We start from the raw sequence: 22,498 nt of genomic DNA on the forward strand, positions 1-22,498 counted from the left end.
ATTTATCATTTTTGTAATTTTTTTCTTTTTATTCAAGTAAATAAAATAGTTATATTTATATTTGTAATTTCGGTCCAATTTATTTTCTTTTTATTCTTTTTTTCTTTACTGTTACTATATTTATGTTACGAAAAAATGAAAATTAAAAAAAGTTAGCTTGTTTATTGAGAATAAGTGTTTCGATGTGTTATATAACTTGCAAATTAAATCATATTTCTATATGTGATATCAATAGTTTAAAATTCAAGATAATATTTTTTAATTTGATAATAGACTAAAAGAAAGAAAAAATAATAATAATAGGCGGTCTCTATAAAAAAAACTTGTTATAGTAATTTATATTAGAAAAACCATAAATAACTAAAATAGAAAAAGAAAATAGAAAACAAAAGGTAAAAAGATAAAAAAAAATCAAATGTTGAAAAATAAAGTTAAAAAATGAAAATAAATAAAGTATACAAAAAACAAAAAATAAAGTTAAAAAACCATGTGGTGTAATTTTTTGCAAACCTCAGGGACCAAATTTGAACTTTTTAGGACTGATTTTGCAAAAAAAAAATTAACTAATTTAACTATGAAACTCGTTAAGTGGGCTAGAGTGATAATTCTGCGAGAAAATTGTGGCCATAGCAATAATAAAAAAAATATTAGGGTTTTTTCCAATTACGCGTTAAAAATTTAGGGTTTTTATAATATTAGTCCTTTATATAATTATTACTTCAAATGGAAATGATGATAGTGATTAGTTTATCATGAAATTCGAATATTATAAGTATGTATGGTTAACATTTGTTAGATATTATACTTGATGTTATTAGAAATTGGAATTATGAAAAAGTTCAAGTCGTCATTTTAATGAGATTGTGATCGAGTTTTCAATAATGAAAATTACAACATCTAAGTTTAATATTAAGATCATAAATGGGATACCTGCTACCCGTGGGTATATACTAACCGGGTAGCCGACGGGGTGGGACCGGGTTTGGGATACAATTTTGTAATAGTATTATGATGACTTTTTTTTTTTTATTATTTGTGTGACAAAAATGCATAATAGCTGCTTAAGGCAGCATGTGCCTCTAATGATCCTATTTGATCTTGTCATGATTCTTATTATTACAAAATGGCCAAAAATGAAATGGTAAAGTAAAGCTTGATTGGAACCACAAGTTATAAGTTTAAAACAAAGGATGTTTATGTTGATTCCAATACAAAACCTTTTTGAATTGTAATTAACCTGCAAACATGAAGTAATCATCATTCATCCACTTCATTATCCTATAAAGATGGGAAGTTTTTCAGCTATTGCTTCTTGTCTTCTGCTTTCCTTGGCTGACAAAAGAAAAAGAGAACATATCGATCAACTTTAACAGAATGCATATAGCTCTCGTATAAAACTGCATAGAATAGCAACATACTTTCATTTCATATATATACGATTCATGTACATATTGCTATTCTTGGTAACGAACTGTAAGTATGTTGCTATTTTGAGTAAAAGAATATGAATTATGTTGCTATTATGGGTAAAAAATAAAGTACATTGCCTATACCAGTCATGAGAATAAGGTGTGTTCCTATTCCCTAGAATTTGCCCTTCTTATAATATACTAACAATAAGCAGATAAACAATCAAATGTAAAAAAGAAGGAGATCTGATTAGATGATATATGAAGTTTAGGAGAAGGGATAAACCTAGATTACCTCAAAGAAAAGTAAAGAACTTCCTAGCTTATTGGATTAAGTCATGTCCCAATTGTTTAGTTCATTAGATCAATGTATCCAATAGTATCCATATGTTTCAATTCTTATTGTCACTGAGGTCAATTTAGCTGTGTTAGAAAAAAGTTGATTCAACACAATTTCAAGCCAAGTGATGGTATCCTCAAACAACAATTACTTAATTCGAAGAGCAATAATCAACAAAACCAGAAATGAATATTGAATACCTTAGTACCAGGGAACGATTGACGGAGCTCTTCCTCTGGAATAATAACAGGCCACTTCTCGCCGGCTTCACGAAACATTTGCTCAGTCTCCAGCTGCGTGCCTTTTTCCAGAATCATCTTCCTGATAGTCTGCGCAGGTGTGGAAGTGGCATCAAAAACCTCCTCGACTCCGTTCACGAACGTCACGGAGATCTGCGGTGGGTGGCTGTCAGTGCGGCGCTTCACCAATAGTTGACACGAAGGGTTTGATTCCTTCGCTGTTCGAGCATTGCACTGAGCCAAAAACTCCATACATGCCGCCGTGCGTGGGTCTAGGGCATTGAATTCGATCTTCACTTTTGATAAGAACTTCAACATGATTGATTCTCTCCCAGGGTTTGTCTCAATGGACTGCACACTCTCTCTCTGTTCGATAAAATGACCACCAAAATTGGAATTGGTATATTGGTTTTAATCAAAGTAGGAAAACAAGCCCTAGACTATCAATCAATTTGCATAACTCATCCTTTCACTTTGAAAATAAACAGTTTCAGTCCTCCAGTCTGTTAAAGTTCATTATGAATACTAACCGGGACTTGTATGCTAACTATAAACACGCTTTATATTTCATTGAGTAAATTACACGAATGGTCCCTATGGTTTAGGGTAATTTGCGTGTTTGGTCTCTAACTTATTTTTTTAACTCGGAAGGTCCCTACTGTTTGTTTTTGTTACGTGATTGGTCCCTGTTTAACATAAAAATAGGAGTGAGCAAACCCAAACCAAGAAACCGAGAAACCGACTAAAACCGACTAAACCGAAAGCGAAAAAATCGAAACCGAAGCAAAACCGACGGTTAGGGTTTGAATTTTTTAAAAACCGAAAAGTCAGGTTCGGTTTCAGTTTTTACCCAGAAACTGACCCATCCAACCCGAGAAACCGACCCATACTTAAAACCGACAAACCGCCCCAAGAAACCGACTCATCCAACCCGAGAAACCAACTCATACTTGATTGTTTTTTGGTTATAATAGATTATTTAGGGATTTTGTTGTAACTTGTAATAGACTATTTGGTTGTAAGACTCATGTTTTTTGAAGTATTTAACTTCAATTTGGTGTTTTTAAAGTATCTAACTTCTTGCTTCATTTTTGGAAAATGGGTTAAAACCCAAAACCCATGGGTTTAAACCCATAACCCGTGAGTGTATGGGTTGAACTCAAGAAACCGAAAAACCAACCAAACCGACCACAGAACCCAAGAAACCGAACCGACCAGAAACCGATCTTATTGGGTTCTGAAAACCAGAAACCGAACATTTATGGGTTGGGTTGGGTTTGGGTCCAAAACCGACCCATGCACAGCCCTACATAAAAATACTATTTTGCCATTGATTTTTTAATTTATTTAAATAAACATACTCTCAACCCCACTCTCCTCATCTTACCTTACCTACCCCACCATTTTTCTCTATTTAAATAATAATCTTTTTAAGTAAGACAGAGACCAAGCACGTAACAAAAAATAAACAGTAGCGACCAAGCGAGTAACAAAAACAAATAGTAGGGACCTTCCGAGTTAAAAAAACAAGTTAGGATCCAAACATACAAATTACCCCAAACCATAAGGACCATTCGTGTAATTTACTCTTTAATTTTCATAAAACATTATGCTTAAGCATGTTAACGGGCTTAATTATAACTTGAATACATCCAAGACATCCTCTCTAATAAAAGAAGGTTTCTTTTTCCACTTGTCACACTCTCATTCAATTTGTCAAATGTCATTTTGTGGTTATTTTGAATTAATTTTTTTTCACATGTCATTTTATGAGTTTTTCTATTTTATTAAATTCCACATAATACTTTAATATAATAATTGCAATAAATGTATATTAATTGCACTAATAAACTTAGCTTTTAATTTCAAAATTCACAGAATTAAAGCTCATTAGTTTGTTTTTTATTTAAATTATTTGTTTAAATGTAAAAGAAAAACATATTTCCATTATAAGAAATCATTATTTTTCTTATTTTATTATAAAATTAAAATTCTCAAATATTTTGACCTTTATATTTAATTTTTTTTAATTAACATTACATGGGTCTCACAACTAGTTAAAGTATGATATCACATCATACAATAGTCACACTATAATGACTTAACATCATTTTAGCAACATAATCATATTTACATCCATATACATCTTATTGTAACAATTCTTTCTTAATATTCCAGCTATGGTGTTATAAAAGAACACGTAAACCACTATATATATATATATATATATATATATATATATATATATATATATATATATATATATATATAGGCTTAGGTTATTTTGTTTTTACTAACTATTGTGTGCCAGAATGCACAGATCTGGACCACCGGATGAACAGAATCAACAGTCATGATTTGAGGGTCTATAATATTACAATAGGGTATCATGTATCATATAATCACACAAATTTTAGCAAAATGGTATTTCGGTCAATTAACCTATTTTAAAAAAGGAAATTTTCGGATTTTAAGGGATCATTAATTCCCTTATTTTTAAAAATCTGAATTTTTTAAATTAATTCTAATTAAATTTTAATATTATTTTTAATAATAACCGATTTTATTCTGTCAGAATGACAAAAAGTCAACAATAAACTAGTAAATATATTTGCGGTTTTATTCTTGCAGAATATGGTTTCATTCAAGATATTTTTTATATTAAACATGCTTAAAGAATTATACAACATATTATCAAGAATAATATTTTCTAAGAAATACAAATTTTATTCTTTAAGAATCACTATTTACATTCATCCGTAAAGAATAAGGCTATAAACAATTATTACATTCATTCTAAAAAAATTATGACAAATAATGGTTTAAGGATTACATTTATTCTTAAAGATTGAAACTAAAAATGGTTAAAAAAGAAAAAAAAACATCAAAATCTAACAAAAACACTAATCCATTCCGAATGAATATTATTGTTAAGAAACAATTTATAAATTCTGACAGAATATATTCTGCTAGAATGCACTATTGTTCTCCATGTTTTCTTCATTTTCCACATCAATGGCAACCTCTTCAAAAATGTAAATTTTCAACCCATTCTTCCAGCCATTCCTATCACAAATAAAACAAAAACTAAGAATGGTTAAAAGCATGTTAATTGCAATTCCTATCACTTTATATATTCTGGAATAATACATAGAATATGATAGAATACATAGAATACATTCTGGCAGAATATATAGAATACATACCACTATTTTCTTATTCCAGTAAAATAGTAACCAACACACATATGCAAAATCCATTGCAATTTGCAAGCAAAATCTATTTTGCCAAAAATCAATCAAACAATATTGAATCGTATAGAAACTATTCTAAGTTATCACATGACCTAGAAAATCAAATCAAAATATGGTTTAAATTCACAAATTATAGGCTATCGATAGAATTTAAAATTCATAAATTTAACATGGTGACTAAAAACATCTTCGTTTCTGAAATTGGCATATGCTATGAATTAAATTCCATGGGAATTTGACTTATTAAGGTAATTAAGTATTTCTTATGTTCACATATGTGTAATATTGTTTTTTTTGTACTTATTTACTCAACTAACTTTTTTCATCCGTTCAAAAATAACCAATATTACCGGCTATTACCTGTTTTAGCCTGTAACATTGATTTAGCTCGGTTAAAAACATTACGTGGAATCTTACGTGGCCATTACACCCCTTTCTCATTTAATTAGGGTTCGTCATCGTCAGCTTGTCTAAAACACACCTTGATTACCTTCTACAGGTATGTATGTATCTGTAGATTTTCATTACTTCGACTGCTAGCATGGCATCGTCATCTACAGGTATGTATGTATCTGTAGATTTTCATTACAATGGATTCTTTTCGCCAAACCCATTGGTGTACTTAGACCCCGTAAAAAGAAATGTACATGATGTGGATTTTGGGGGATTTACGTATAAAGAGTTTCTTTTGTGGCTTACGAAATTAACCAATAGAGCCTGTAATAATGTCTACTACTGTATGAGAAAGGAAAGCTTGTGTGAGGGTATTAGAAGAATCGACAGTGATGCTGATTATTGGGAGTTTGTGGAAATTGTTTATAGTCTGGAGAGTGATAGTCTTGAGAGTGAGTTAGATGTGTACATTGACCACCGAAATGAACCAATTCTTGATTAGGCTGATAACGAGGTCTTAGCAGATGGTAAAGGGTATGAGTCGGATGAGTTTGATGTAAAGGATGACAAGGATTCTGAAGTTTCAGAGACAATGGAATATGAACATGAATGGGATGATGAAGAGGAACATACTTTTGATAAAACTGTTGGAGACCCATTCTTGGACAAACTTTCAGGGCATATTAGTGATGATGATGAAGAGGAAGCAAACAATGGAAAAGATAAGGATGTTGTGTTCCATGTCCATAATAAGAATCAAGAATGGGAGCAAATGGTGCCAGTTTTGGGTATGAAGTTTTCTAACCCATTGGAATTGAAGTTGTGTATCACCAACTATGCAGTAAAAAATGGATATGATTTATGGTATGAGAAAAGTGATCATGAAAGGTTATTGGTAAAATGTTGTAAAGGTAAGACAAATAAACAGGGTAAAGGTTGTCCCTTTAGGTTGTGGGCAACCTGGATGACCAGTGAAAAATCATTCCAGATTAAATCTCTGAATGATATGCATAATTGTGCAAGAGTCTTCAAATTTGGGTCCATTGTTACCTATAAATGGATAGCAAATCATTTCATGAATCATATACTTCAGAAACCAAAGATGAGTATAAGGAAGTTGAAAGCTAAAGTCAGCAAGAAATTTAATTTGATTGCAAGTGTTGGACAATGCAGAAATGCAAGGAAGTATACATTTCAGGAGATAGAGGGTTCTTTGAAAGAACATTATGCAAAAACATGGAGCTATGGAGAAGAGATAAAAAGGACTAACCCTGGATCAACAGTGAAGATGAATGTAGATGTCATGCCTGATGGAACCACTTATTTCTCAAAGTTTTATGTATGTTTCAAGGGACTGAAGGATGGATGGATTGAAGGTTGTAGGAGGGTAATTGGACTATATGGTTGCTTCCTAAAGGGCATATGCAGAGGTCAGTTGCTTTCTGCTATAGGTAGAGATGCAAATAACTATATATATCCTATTGCTTGGGCTGTTGTATCAGTGGAAAGTAAAGAAATATGGAAGTGGTTTATTGACCTTCTAATTGAGGACCTTGGAATGGGAGTTAGGCATGGACTAACCTTGATATCAGACCAACACAAAGTAATCAATTTCTATTTTTTCCATCTTATTTTTGCTTATGTTTTGTTTATATTGTTTAAGTTTTGTGTCTATTGCTAACATGGATTACTTGAGGCTGTGAAGGAAAGGGTTCCAGCAGCAGAGCATAGGCAATGTGCTAGGCACATATGTGCTAACTTCATGAAAAGGTTTAAGGGCCAACTGTTTAGAAAGCTTTTCTGGTATGCTGCTGCATCTACTACCCCTGCAAAATTTGAGCAACATATGAATGAAATCAAGAAATTAGAACCACTAGCTTATGACCATTTGATGGAAAGGGACCCTAAAACTTGGAGTAAAGCATTTTTTCAGACTGATAGGGCTTGTGATGCATATGAAAATGGTATATCTGAGAGTTTCAACTCAGTGATTGAAGTTGCCAGAAAGAGACCATTAATCACCATGTTAGAAGAAATTCGAATTTATGTGATGGAGAGGCTTTATATACCGAAGATTAAAGGGAAATCTTGGGATTTAACCATATGTCCTACTATTAGGCTGAAGTTGTCCAAGCTTAAGGATCTTCAAAGGTAACTGCTTAAAAATGTTTGTCCTTATATATGTTTGTCTTTTAACATGTTTGTCCTTATATATGTGTATGTGGACAGATTTTGGAAAGTTATACCATCTGGTTATCAACAGTATGAAATCAGACTTAGGTATGATGCATATGTTGTGGATATTGGTAGCAGGACATGTTCCTGCAGAACTTGGCAGTTAACAGGTTACCCTTGTGTGCATGGGTATGCTTGCATTGCAAGCCTTAACAGGGATGTAGAGGAGTATGTGTCACCATGGTTTACCACATCAATGTTCTTAAACTGTTATAGGTATACCATTAACCCACTCAATGGTAGTGACATGTGGCCTCATGTAGACTACATCAACCCATTGCCCCCCCCCCCCAAAAGGAGAAGGCTACCAGGAAGACCATGAACAAAAAGGAAAAGAGATCTGATTGGGAGGGAAAACCAAGGAAAAAAGCATTCAATCACAAAAAGAGGTAGTGTGATGAAATGCAGCATATGTAGGGAAAATGGGCATAATAGAACAACCTGTCCTCAAAAACCAATTGAGGAATCATCAAATGCAAGTTCAAAGAAAAAGAAACCCAAGAAAGCTGGTATGTTTGATATATTTATTTATATGTATCTTGTATAACTTAACATATTTGGCATAACTTAACTTTTCAAGTAATGCAAAACAGGTAAAGTGAAGGTTGCATTGGCACATGAAGTTGATATTGACAGTGACAGTGAAGTTGAAATAGAACCTGAAAGTGAAGTGGACTCTTTTGATGTTGAATTTGAAGATGATGTGCAACCTGAAGTGCAACATGAAGTTCAAGATGAAGTGCAACCTGAAGTTCAAGATGGAGTACAACCTGAAGTGCAAGCTGAATTACAACCTGAAGTTCAACCTCAAGTTCACCCTGAAGTTCAAGTTGAAGATGCTAACCAAGTTGAAGTTCACCTTGAAGTTCAAGCTGAAGTTCAACCTGAAGTGTAAGTTCAAGTTGAAGATGCTAACCAAATTGTAGGTCAAGATCAAGTGGAAATACCAGCTTTTCAAGTTGTAATGGGACAGAGGGCAAGGAAACCTTCAGAAAGAATTACAAAACTTAATATAAGAAAGATGTGGGAGGGAAAACAGGGAAGCAGTGATGACAATCCGTATGAGTTGGATTAACTTTTGGCTTATTGTACTTTTGGCTTTTGGCATCTTTGACTGACATCTTTTAACTTTGGAATCTTTTGGCACATCTTTTGAAAACTAGTTGGAATAGCTTAAATGCATGTTTAAGTGTGTAGTGTTTAACTTTTTGCACATCTTTTGGGTGTAATGCATGTTTAAGGGTGTAATGAATGTTTAATTATGTTATCTAAAACTTTTGACACATCTTTTGAAATCAATGTTCCCTGGAATGTTTATAATGTATTACCATCTTTTGCACATCTTTCTAATACAATTTGTATTGTTTATAATTTATTACCATCTTTTAGAATACCAAGTGTAATCACAATTCCATTACAGTGTAATCACAATTCCATTACATTATTTGAACAATTCCATTCCAATGATTCACAATAACATTACAATGTTTGTACACTACCATTCCAATGATTCAGTTCCATTACAATGTTTATTACTATCTTTTATAATACCAAGTTTAATAACAATTCCATTACAATGTAGAATTCCATTCCAATGATCCAATGTAACCTTTTTCATTGAAAACATCACAAAAGCATACATAATTTAGTCATACTACATCATAATAAACTACATAATTTAAAACAACATTTTGACATACAAGAGAAACAAGAAAATTAATGCAAGTCTATGGGTAAACAATTCCCAATTGACTTTGTCCAGTTCTTGTTTATTTCTGTTCTTGTCTTGTTCAATCTTCATCCTGCATATGTTGATTTCATTCTCCAAGGTACAAATTTTCAAGGTAAGATTGCAGCTTTCTTCTAGTTTCATTGTGTAATGCCTTCTTCCATCTTTCCTCCCTTCATCCTCATCCAACCATTGCCAAAATTTACAGCTTCGACTTTTTCCATTCTTCAAGAAATTTATAAAAACATGTTAAATTGAAGGATGAAGAAGAAGTAAAAAAAAATTTTGATTTACCAGTGAGTTTTGACAAACTCTGAATTTCCTTCCAGGATTGTCTGGGGTTCTTGATGTCTTCACACGAGATGGCAAGTCGCAATCACATGGATGATCCGGTTGCAATTCGTCTTGTTGTTTGGAAGAAAAGGATGAGGAAGAAGATGTCATCGATCGATCTAGGGTTTTAATTAATCACCAGTCGTATCTCACCCTTCTTATAATGTAAACACCTCTCAATGCCACGTAGGTGATGAGTATTGCAACGTACAAGCCACGTAGATGCCACATCATCCAAAACCTACGATAGCCGGTAATGTTGGTTATTTGTAAACGGTTGAAACAAGTTAGTTGGGTAAATGAGTACAAAAAAACAATATTACCCATATGTGAACATTCAAAATACTTAGTTACCTTAATAAGTCAAATTCCCTAAATTCCATAATCATAATACTCTAAAAATATCTTCCCATAGAAAAAAGAAAAGAAATCGTTATTTATTTTAATATTCATTGACGTAAATAAGAACACCCATGAGAAAAAAAGTTTGTTTGCATCGATCAAAACCAAAAAGTTCACAGTTAATATCAAACACTCCACTATTATTTAGCCTTAAAAAATAAACTAATCAAATTTAACCAAAGTTTATAAAACATTATCGGCGGTTTCTAAATTTAACCAAACAATTAAAGTTGAATAAAACCCTAAATAAACTAAAAACCTACCAACACATCAATTTGTATTCCAAAGAAGATGAATCTACAAAGCAAAATCAGAAATTAAAGACAATTGAAAAAAAAATTACCTAGTTAGAAAATTCAAGCGGAGAAACTTGAGTGCCGATTGGATTGACCGTCATGTGATTTCACCCGCTTTTCCCTCACATTGCATCGATTGTATTTAACAGCCCTGTATGTGAAATTAAGGATGCATATAATGAAGATGAAGGAACCGATTGAAAGTGACCGACATCGGGTGAAGGGGAAAGGCAGATCCAGTATTGTCGGCGACGGAGTAGGTGGCAACGAATGGGAAGGAGTATGTGGCGGCGATCGGTGATTGAATGTGAAAGAAAATGTCGATTACTTTTCTATTCTGGTGGTTTTTGTAGGGTAAAAAAACTGATTGCAATTTTATAGGGATTTGATTTGATTTTAATTTTGGAATTTATTTAATATACATGCAATATTACTAATTTACCCTTATTGATTTATTTAAAAATTTAATTTGTGCTAAATTCTGATTGGTCCATATGTGCACACAATACTTGTTGAAAACATTTGAACCTAGCTCTCTCTCTCTCTCTCTCTCTCTCTCTATATATATATATATATATATATATATATATATATATATATATATATATATATATATATATATATATATATATATATATATATATATATATAGTAAATTACATGAATGGTCCCTATGGTTTAGCGTAATTTGTGCGTTTGGTCCCTAACTTATTTTTTTAACTCGGAGGGTCCTTACTGTTTGTTTTTGTTACGCGTTTGGTCCATGTCTTACCTAAAAAGACTATTTTACCCTTTATTTTTTAATTTATTTAAATAAACACACCCCCAACCCCACCCCCTCACCTTACCTTACCTAACTCACCATTTTTTCATATTTAAATAATAGTCTTTTTAGGTAAGATATGGAGCAAGCGTGTAACAAAAACAAACAGTAGGGACCAAGCGCGTAATAATAACAAACCACAAGGACCTTCCGAGTTAAAAAAATAAGGTAGGGACCAAACGCACAAATTACCCCAAACCATAGGGACCATTTGTGTAATTTACTCTAAATATAAATTTCAATTTCACTTAAAAAACCCAAAGAATGTTTTGTGAATAGTTAAAAGTGATAAATTGTAGCGCTAAATGTAAAAACTAAATTATAATCTCAATTTAACTAAAATATTTCCTGAAGATATTTTTATAATAATTAAAAGTTTTTAAATAAGTAGCTTAAAATAACTTAGAATAATAATAGTTAAAATAATTTTATATAAATGATTATATTGTTACATTTAAAATCAAAAAACAATATTTGATGTTTTAAATAATTATAATGATAGAAATTAAAACGTTAATCAAATAAATTTTAAAAAATTAATTAACAATAACAACAACTATAAATAACATTAAACCTTATATTATTTTTAATTTTATTCATGAGTAACTCGCGGATAGAAGTCATTCAAACGATTGAGATTATACAGTTATAATAGATGTATATATTATCATATAATTCAGAATAATCAATATATTATATTAATTTAGTACACGAATTAATATATAATATTTAACAACAACGTTATTGTTAATTCATGAGTAACTCGTAGGTAAAAGTCATTAAAATGATTGAGATTATGCAGTTATAATAGATCTATATATTATCATATAATTTAGAATAATCAATATGTAACATCCCGTTTAAAATAGAATAATTAATGATAAACCCGGAACCCTGAGAAGTAATTTTATTATTATTTGATATTATGTTATTATTGTCCAAAATCAAATATTAATTAGTGGGGTGTTGGTTTCGGGGTGCCAAATGGTATACTTTTGATTTCCGAGGGTTAAAGAGTAAATATCGGACTTATTCTGAGAAGGATTCTTGAAGCCAGGGTAGAAATGGTAATTTATGGATCTTAATTGAGAATAGTTTGTTGAGGAGGGGTTGTTTTGGAATTTTTGGACTTATATTGAAAAGGATTATGGAGTCAAGGGCCAAATGGTAATTTTGGGACTTAAATTGAAATAATAAGGATAGGGAGGGACCAGAAGTGTTATTATGGAATGAAGTTTACGGGATCAGGGTATATAAACCCGTCACCCACTAAACCCTAACCCTAATCGGGTTTTGCAGCCGCCAACTTCAATTCACCTCCCTCCAGCCGCCACCACCCCTTATTCCTCCGGCCTCCGGTGCTACTAACCCCCCCCCCCCTTTCCGTCGAGTCGCAAACAGCCGCCGTGCCATTGCCGTCAAGAACGAAGCTGCCGACGAGGACCACCGGATTGTATCCGCCTTCGTCGTTCCTGCTGTGGCTAAGGGCGTCGTCTTTCATGCCATCGATGCTGAAGCTCCTACCTCCGTGGAAGCTGTGAACGCCGAAGACCGAGTAGAAGTCGGACACCGACGTGTGGGCTGCGAATGGTTGGATCCTTCCACTGTTTCATTGACGCCATCGATTGCGCCAGTGCTGTTCTCATCACCGGCGAAGCGAGTGTCCGAGTTCAACCCTGTGGTCATGGGGAGGCTAGTCGAACACGTCCAGCAACCGTTAGCCCCTCTCCGCCGATGTCACAACCCTCCGTTCACTTTCTTCATCGCTGCTGTGGGGATCCGCCGCCGCCGCCATGCGGCTACTTCGCCTTGGCTGATGACCTCCGACCACTTCACGCCACCAGGTGGGTGGCTGCATTCGTTTGGCGTATTTCATCGAGTGCTGTTGTTGCTATTCGTTTTTAGGCTTGTTACTGTTGGCTGAAAGTGTAAAGGGACCCACACTTGAATTAATTATTAATCTTTAAATATTAAATTATTATCATTGGTAAATTAGCCTAAGGCAGTAATAGACTTAATGGATTAAGCCCTTACTTGGGTTAAGTAAGAAACACTTAACCCTAATCGTCATTTCAGGTGGAAAACCCTAATTTCACTTGGGCCTTGAATTGGGCCTTTTAAGGGCTTTGGTGATTGGACTATTAATGGGCTTTCCAAGAATAAGTAAATGGACTAAATAATTGTATGGGTTTTAGGATTAGGCCCATGTGAGAGTCTTGGGCCCAATTTGGAAAATTGGGCCATAGATGGGCCATATTTGGGCATTTATGATTATGTGATATTGGGCCATGGGAATACAAAAAGTTGGACTAGAATAATTGGATGGGCTTTAAAGAAAGACCATGTAGAGGTCTGGGCCCAATTTGAAAAATTGGGCCATATATTGGGCTTTGGCCCATTACTTGACTTTTGGGCTTTTGGAGTGTGAGTTGGTATTGGGTATTGGAACCCAATTATTAATTGGGTATTGTTTGATGTTGACAGTTCGGGAATCTGTCAACCAGCAGCTGGAGTTTTATCTGCGGGACTTCAGCAGTGCCAGGTGAGTTCCCCTCACTATATCAACAGGGTCTACGGCACCAAGGTCGGCCCTTTATGATTTACTTCCTGATTTAAGATGGTTGATGTGTTAGATTACATCCTGGTTTAGGATGGTTGCTATGTTAGATTTCATCATGGTTTAGGATGGTTGCTATGTTAGATTACATCCTGGTTTAGGATGGTTGCTATGTTAGATTTCATCCTAATTTTAGGATGGTTGCTATGTTAGATTACATCTTGGTTTAGGATGGTTGTTATGCTAGTAATCTGTTTGATTGATATCCTGGTTGTAGGATGGTTTCTATGTTAGAGACCGATTAGATTTGTATGACTATCTGTTATTGCATGCTAGCGTATGATATTTATGTGCACATGTTAATGTGTTTGGGGAAAGGGTTGAGGCAGGTCCTGTTGTGTGCAGTAGGCCAAGACACCCTGGACGGACCGGGTAGACTGCAGGCCCGGGCCGGGGAAATCTAGTCAGGCCGAAGGCCCAACGAGCGGTCCGGATAGGCTAAAGGCCCCGAGGAGGGCGGTCCAGACGTGCCGAGGGGTCGGAGAGCAGTCCAGATAGACTGAGGATCGGGATTCGGTCCAGTCAGACTGATGGCTCATTATGCATGTTGTTTGCTTATATGTTTATATGATATGGTTATATCTGTATGAAGTTGGTATTTTGGGGGTAACTCATTAAGCCTTCGAGCTTACATTTATCGATTATTGTTTCAGGTTTTCGGATGATCGCGGGAAGGCAAAGGCGTGATCGTGCACCTCCTTACATTTTCATTATTGATTATGGGGATACTCTGATGTTTAAATTATTTTAAAAGTAAACTGTAATAACATAATGGTTTTAAATGTTTTAAAAAGTTTTAAATTGTCTTGAATTTTATGGGTGTTACAAGTTGGTATCAGAGCCTTGGTTTGAGTGAATTGGAGGAAACACTCATGTGTCTCCAGTCTCAAACTGAGGACAAGGTTACAAAATGATCTTCTTAAAATGTTTTCAAAATAATAAAAGGAGGATGCAAGTGTACGATCAGCCGGAGCTCGCGGATAGACCCCAAAATACCTTACGGATTATTTAAGTTATGAGATATGGTTAGAACAGCATGCTAGTACTAGGCTAGGGATCTCCAAGAATTGCATGATAGAATTGCCTGATTATATGATGTCTGATAGCCTAGGGTTTCCTTATATGAAATTGACATCATTAATATAGTTGCTTAGTGTATGCATCACGGCTGTACATAATTAAGATCTTATAGCCTGAGAATGTTTGGTTTGGCTTTATTTCCTGTTCTTGTTTGATGAAGGGCTTAGGGTAGGATCAGGTATTCGAAAGTCTATAGGGTCCATCGTTATGTATGGTTAGCATACACGAGTGCTGCAGGGTTGGTGGAAGTTTCATGGGTGGGTTGTGAGAGGCCGGGAGGCCAGTTATGAGATATGTAGCATTCCTCTATGAGTGAGGATTGAGCGCTCGCTATGTTTATGTTTATTGTTAGGGTGTTATGGTGATACTTGAGACAAATATGGGTAGGTGTGGAAGGTAGTATGGGCCCGTACTACTGAAAGCACAAGACCCATACGCGTAGCAATGAAGTCACAACCCCTGGGGTTTAGTTGGGAGTTTGTTCCCGGTTATTATATGGACTATACGAGATCTTTCTGGTGTATTATCAGAATGATGGTTACGAGACGTTTTGAGACCGGATCCGGATCAGGATCCGGAGCTGGCAGCCAGGATAGGCCAGTATTGTCAGAGGATCGTGTCAGGGAGATCCTCCGAGAGGAGGTGATCGAGATCGTTCGGGGATAGTTGCCGGAGATGTTTAAATCTAGCAAGACCGCCACAGTTGAGTATTTCAACGAGCGTTATGCAGCCCTTGCAGATACGGCTGCCGCATCAGCTTCAACAGTTGTAACGACGGCAGGGGGAGAAGCTGGTCGAGCTTTCCAGCATCGGGACTTGTTACTGGGACATTGTCTGGTGAGCAGAGGACTGCAGTTACTTGAGATCAGGGAGATATTCTGTACTCGTTGCATTCCGCGGGTTGAGCGGGAGAGGCTAGCACATGATTTTCTAGGTTTGAGGCTTCGTGGGTTTTGCTCGAGGCCGGAATGTGAGTCGCAGGGACTCCGGAAAGGAGTGATGATTATGACCAGCTGAAGTTTTGCAGCTGGAAGTAGAATGGTTAATTGATGGATAGGAATGTCGTTTTCTAGGGCATGGATTGTGCCCTTTTCAGTTTTGCGAACTCAAAGGAATGAGCAGGCTTGTGACCCCATGATCAGGTTGTATTTCCAGCTCGGGGTCAGTTAGTCGCCGGGATTGGCGACAGTAGTTCAGCGCTGGTGAGCGCGTGTGGGTCGATGTGGCATAAGTATTTTGTGAGGTCCGGTTCACCTTGGATCTCTTGTATCGGGCGGTAAGGATTGATTGTGCGATCTATTGTACTTTTGGGATTGTAGACTATGTCTTGGGAGTAGTTGTAGCCCACTTTAGGGCATAGGTTGCTTCAGCTACTGCAGTTCAGCTATGGACGATTGAGCTGGTGAGTGAGTCAGGGTGCGAACCTTGAATGGAATGATCTCTTGAGCCCGAGAGCGGGAGACTCGTTTGGAGCATCTTGGGAAGAAGGGTATTATGTGGGAGGTCTGCGGACCGGGTCCCACATGATGGTTATTCGGCATTTTCAGGATTCAGTGGTTTTAGTAACCGTTATTGATTGGCGGATGAAGGCGCTAAAGGAAGTAGCTCGTTGTTGAGGTATTAGTTGGACCATCTATCCTTTGGTTTTCAACGTTGAGTGGGGGATCATTTAAGCATTAGAGACTGTCAGTTTCACTAGTATTCAGGAAGTGTTCATCTAGTTCTTAGAATTGTGTGATCATTGGGATTGGCTAGTAACGAAGCACTAGTTGGAAGGAGTTGGTTGTCGTAAGATCAATCGTTGGAAAGTGAGAAGGATTGGGAATTCTCTAGATTTCATTCATTGTGAAGACTTAATCGAATCTAAGTGGGGGAGAATTATCCCGGGATTTAGAAGCAGGAGCGGTTTCGAAACCGGGGTAAGTTTCACATCGTTTTCAGGAAGGAAGACAACCCAAGTGGCTATTTGGTTGAGGGTTATGTGAGTTGGGAGTTCGGTAAAACTCCCCAGCATGTGAATCGTGTCTTCTTGGTGCTTGGTAGCAGGATTGGGGAACCAGGTTGGGGTTCTAGTCATAGTTTGATTTCAGTTCGGGTGTTCAGTCGAGTGTGTGCTCGAGTCTGAGGGTTCTTGGATTGATAGATTGAGGGTTTTGTTAGCTACCAGGGCTCGGTAGTACATTCGGCACGGGTGTGCGGGTTATTTAGCGTATGTGGTAGATATGCGGGTCAGAGATCAGACCACGGTTTCCCGAGAGGGTGGGCGATCAACATGAGGTCTAGAGTTAGGCCGAGATTATAGTCCACGAATTGGATCAGGAGTTCGAAACCCCAAGTGGGGGAGAACTGGCTATATGGGAAAGGGCACCAGGATGGGCCCAGGTTTATGCACAACAGATTTAGAACGGTCCGGATAGACTGGTCACACCCCCAAACCAGAACGACGGAAACGTTCAGGGGCAGAGGACGTCATGTACAGTATCACAACAATGCATAATAGTAAACAAGCAACAACATCATCCATTGCATTAATAATATAATTTTAATACAAGTGTGTTCTGTAGTTTATAAGACACCAAAAATGAATAATCAAAATAAAAACGAGTCTTGAAAGCTCCGTCTTCTCAAAACCTGGTCATCGGTACCTGTCTACTGGTGACCTGAGAATACAAGTTATTTTGAAAGCATAGATCATCATTAAAACTGGTGAGTTCATAAGTATTTAGTGTCATTGTTTGTATGAAAGTGCTTGTAATTGTTTGATGTAAGAGTTTGTAAGTGTGGTTTGTAATTGTTTGAATACTTCCTAGAAAATCCTATATTTTCTACTAAAGTAGTCTTCTACCAAGACTCGTCTGTTTTGTAAGTTTGTTTTCTTGTAAAAGTGAGTATTTTCCCAAAGTTTGACTATCATTACCAAAATATAGTTTTCATTTCCGTTTATGTGAGAAGATCACAATGTGAATGAAATGGGAAAATAAAAATGTACTGTAGTTTTATCCAAGTAACTACTAATGTACTAACTACCTTAAACCTGTTTGTTTAATTAAGGTAAAATGTGATATGATTGTAACCATACTTGATTGACTAGTAAAACACGACGATCAAAGACGTCGAATGGTATGACATTCGTCACATGTAGACCTGCAGGTCCCACTGTAGCTAGCAGCAAGGTGTAGAACGGTCAGTCCCGTATAGATCGATACACAAATTCACGCTCTCCCTCTAGAAGACTATGGTTACAAAACGTGACACAGCAGTAGATTGACATGCCATGAAGTAGTGGCTCACATTAATGTTATAGTATTCTTGTATTTGTATAGTATGTTCTAGTGTAGTGCATGTTCTTTCTGTCTAGTATGTAGTATGTTCTCTCTGTCTAGTGTATAGTATGTTCTATCTGTTTCTCTTTATAGTGAGTATTGTTTCGCGTTATAGTATGTATTGTTTCTCGTTATAGTATGTTTGAACTGACTCATGTATGAACTAACTCTTGTATGTTTCATTGTTCTAGAAATAGTAGTAGTGACTTCCTAAACTATACCTATTATAGTTTTACTAGTAATGTTATTTGACTGAATGAGCATGTTTGTACACCTTTGCTACCCAAAGGTATTGAACTGAATGAGAACTTTTATATCTATATACATACACATAATATATAACTAAGATTCAAACGACCTTCGGACAAACAACCGATACCCTAAGTCCACAACCAAACAAGAAACAGGAAATGAGGCGAGTTATCAGTCCTAAGTCCTTTCAATCCTACTTATATAACTATATCTATATAGACATTATTTAGACACGATATAAGTTTAAAAGAGTTTGATAAAGAGTTTTGCATATAGAGGAGTTTGTAAAATGATTTGAAGAAATTTGTTTGAAAACACAGTTTGAAGTATAAGAAATCAATTTGTTTGACAGTTATTAATCACATGCAATTGATATAATAACTATAGTGTTTCTACTTGTATTCCCCCACCCCCCCCCACCCCATAAAAGCATTTAAAAGTCATTTAAAAGATAAGTTAAGGGGGTATGAACTCACCTGCAGTGAGTGATACTATTGAAAGATCGATAAAAGGATGTTAAGTGTCAAGTGAAGACTCGAGCACAAACGGATCCTATTAAGCATATAATGGCACATATATGTATATAATTAGTGTTTATACAACTAATCATGTAAGGAAAACACCTTATGACTTAGGAAACACTTAGATTGAAGTGTTAGAAGTACAAATGATTGCATAAAATGAGTGTACGACCACACTAGTGTGTGTACGGCCAAGTGGTGTACGGCCACTTGTGTGTGCGGTCAAGTGTGTACGGCCATGGAGTGTACGGTCGTACACTCCTTGAAGAACATGCCCAAAATGGTGGTCTAAGGCTCTATCTAGCATTCTCTAAGTGTCCATGATCTTGTGTTGGAGTATCACATGAGTTTGAGGCCAAATATGCCCTAAACAAGGGGTGTACGGCCACATGAGGTGTGTACAGCCGTACACTCCTTGAAGTTCTTGCTTTGGACGATTTTTAAGGTGAACATCTAGTAAGTAACAAGCATAGGAATAGGTACTTACGATTTAGAAGCCTTTAAGGGTGTTTAAGGTCCAAGAACTTAGTAGGTGTTCTTGGTGAAAATGAAGAACACTTGAAGATCTACCCAAAAAGAGTAATTTCATGGATGAAATCAAAGGTTGATACACTATCAAGAAGGATCAACACAAAGAAATGGAAGGAGTTCTTACATTTTTGAAGATCTAGATGATGGAAGTTGAAGATAGTTGAGAGAGAAATCCGAGTTCTTGGCTTAGGAGTGTGAAAAGAGTTGAATGAAGGCTAAGTCTCACATATATACGTGAAAGTGTACGACCAGGAGGGGGGATGTACGGCCGTACACCCATGTGTACGGCCGTACACTCCTTATGAAGGAGTGTTTGGCCCTTTTGAAAAGTGATGAACTTAAGGAACACATTTCTAAACCCTAACTTTGAAGGTGCTAGGCTTAGAACACTCAAACAGACTCTAAACAATGCTAAAAGATAGCAGAAATGAGTCTGACTTTGATTGAATTGCACGGTGGTACAAGATAGAAATTTCGGGTTGTCACATCATCTCCCCGTTAGAGAGAATTTCATCCCGAAATTAGAGTTTAAACAATTAAGCTATTACAAATAACCAAGCAAAAAAGATGAGGATATTTCAGTTTCATTTGATCCTTACGTTCCCAAGTGAATTCAGGTCCTCGATCGGCATTCCAGCGAACCTTCACTATTGGGATACCGCTTTGCTTCGTCTGCTTGACCTCTCGGTCCATGATCTCTACTGGTTCTTCCACGAAGTTGAGGATCTCGTTGATCTCGATCTCGTCGAGTGGGATTACAATAGTCTCGTCGGACAGACACTTTTTCAAGTTCGAGACGCAGAAAGTAGAAGGTACGTTACTGAGTTCGCGAGGTAGTTGGAGTTTGTAAGCTACATGGCCGATTCTAGTGATAATCTCGAAAGGCCCTACGTATCTTGGATTTAGCTTTCCACGCTTTCTGAAGCGTATCAAGCCCTTCCAGGGTGAGACCTTCAATAGAACACGGTCACCCACCTGGAATTCCAAAGGTTTCCTTCTATTGTCTGCGTAGCTTTTCTGTCGGTCTCTAGAGGCTTTCAATCGCTTACGAATCTGAACGATCTTCTCTGTTGTTTCCCGAATGATTTCCGGACCTGTGAGGGTGCTGTCAGGAACTCTTCCTTTAGCTAACTGAGTGTCGCCCTCCTCAGCCCAGCACAGAGGGGATCTGTACTTACGGCCGTAGAGGGCTTCAAATGGAGCAACCTTTATGCTCGTGTGATAAGTATTGTTGTAGGAAAACTCGACAAGGGGTAAATGAGTATCCCATGCCTTCCCAAAGTCTATCACGCAGGCTCGCAACATATCTTCCAAAGTTTGAATAGTCCTCTCACTTTGTCCGTCGGTTTGCGGATGGTAGGCTGTACTCATGTCCAACCTAGTTCCTAGGGAACTTTTTAGCGACTGCCAGAACCTTGAAGTGAATCTACTATCTCTATCAGAGATAATGGATATGGGAACACCATGCAGTCGTACAATCTCCCTAATGTATGTTCTAGTGAGTTTCTCCATCTAGTCAGTTTCTTTGATAGGAAGGAAGTGTGCGGACTTTGTTAACATGTCTACGATCACCCATATGGTATCGAGACCACCCAATGTCTTGGGCAACTTGGTTATGAAGTCCATTGTGATTCACTCCCACTTCCATTCAGGTATCTCCGGTTGCTGAAGTAAACCTGATGGTTTCTGGTATTCGACCTTAACCTTGGCGCAAGTAAGGCATTTACTCACGAAGGTAGCAATCTATGCTTTCATGTTAGGCCACCAGTATAGCTTTTTAAGATCCAGATACATCTTATCTGAACCTAGGTGGACGGAATATTGAGTGTTGTATGCTTCGGTCATGACCAAGTCTCTGAGACCACCGTGTTTCGGTGTCCAGATCCGATCCATGAGATATAAAGCTCCGCCACCCTTAACGTCCAAATTTTTATCCATCCCTCTCAGGGATTCACCCGCCACATTTTCAGGTTTCAAGGCTTCTATCTGAGCCTCCTTAATTTGTGTGGACAAGTGTGAATGGATAGTCATAGTGAAAGATTTGACTCTACGACCAAAGTATTCTTTCCGACTTAAGGCATCAGCTACTATGTTGGCCTTACCTGGATGATAACGAATTTCGCATCTGTAGTCACTGAGTAGCTCAACCCACCATCTTTGTCTCATATTGAGCTCCTTCTGGTCGAATATGTGTTTTAGGCTTTTGTGGTCTGTAAAGATAGTGCTTTTTGTACCATACAGGTAGTGTCTCCAGATCTTCAGAGCAAATACCACTGCTCCTAACTCAAGATCATGTGTGGTGTAGTTGACCTCGTGTGTCTTTAGCTGTCTTGAGGCATAGGCGATGACCTTCCCTCGTTGCATCAGAACACAGCCAAGCCCTTGGTTGGATGCATCGCAATAAACCACGAAGTCTTCTATCCCTTCTGGGAAGGATATTATCGGTGCGGTGCATAAGGCTCGCTTCAGCGTTTGGAACGCTTTCTCTTACTTCTCTTCCCAGTCAAAGGCCACGCCCTTCTGGGTCATTGTTGTAAGCGGTTTCGTAATCCGAGAGAAGTTTTGAATGAACCTGCGATAGTAGCCAGCGAGGCCTAGAAATTGACGGATTTTTGTAGGCGTCTTCGGTGCTGACCAGTTCTCAATGGATTTGATTTTTGAAGGGTCCACGTGGATTCCTTCTTCACCAACCACGTGACCCAAGAATTCGACTCTTCGGAT

At 36.8% G+C, this 22,498-nt stretch overlaps 1 protein-coding gene across 1 annotated transcript; it reads right to left on the bottom strand.

The window, feature by feature from the left end:
- Positions 1–1,134: 1,134 nt before the first annotated feature.
- Positions 1,135–2,385, bottom strand: LOC145123827 (39S ribosomal protein). Its single transcript, XM_079059036.1, has 2 exons — positions 1,950–2,385; positions 1,135–1,332 (listed from the first exon to the last, which is right to left on the bottom strand). Exons 1-2 carry the CDS (start codon positions 2,304–2,306, stop codon positions 1,303–1,305), a joined length of 387 nt encoding a protein of 128 aa, XP_078915162.1. The 5' UTR covers positions 2,307–2,385; the 3' UTR covers positions 1,135–1,302.
- Positions 2,386–22,498: the final 20,113 nt, after the last annotated feature.

The sequence above is a fragment of the Lactuca virosa genome, chromosome 7 (genome assembly GCF_052849685.1).
Source record: "Lactuca virosa cultivar CGN04683 chromosome 7, Lactuca_virosa_CGN04683_v6, whole genome shotgun sequence".
NCBI lineage: Eukaryota > Viridiplantae > Streptophyta > Magnoliopsida > Asterales > Asteraceae > Lactuca > Lactuca virosa.

Bases quoted from the DNA above. Each gene is read 5' to 3' on its own strand.
- LOC145123827 (XM_079059036.1), bottom strand. From the start codon at position 2,306: ATGTTGAAGTTCTTATCAAAAGTGAAGATCGAATTCAATGCCCTAGAC. The intron at 1,333-1,949 runs GTATTCAATATT...TTCTTTTGTCAG, and splicing joins AATCGTTCCCTGGTACTAAG to CCAAGGAAAGCAGAAGACAA.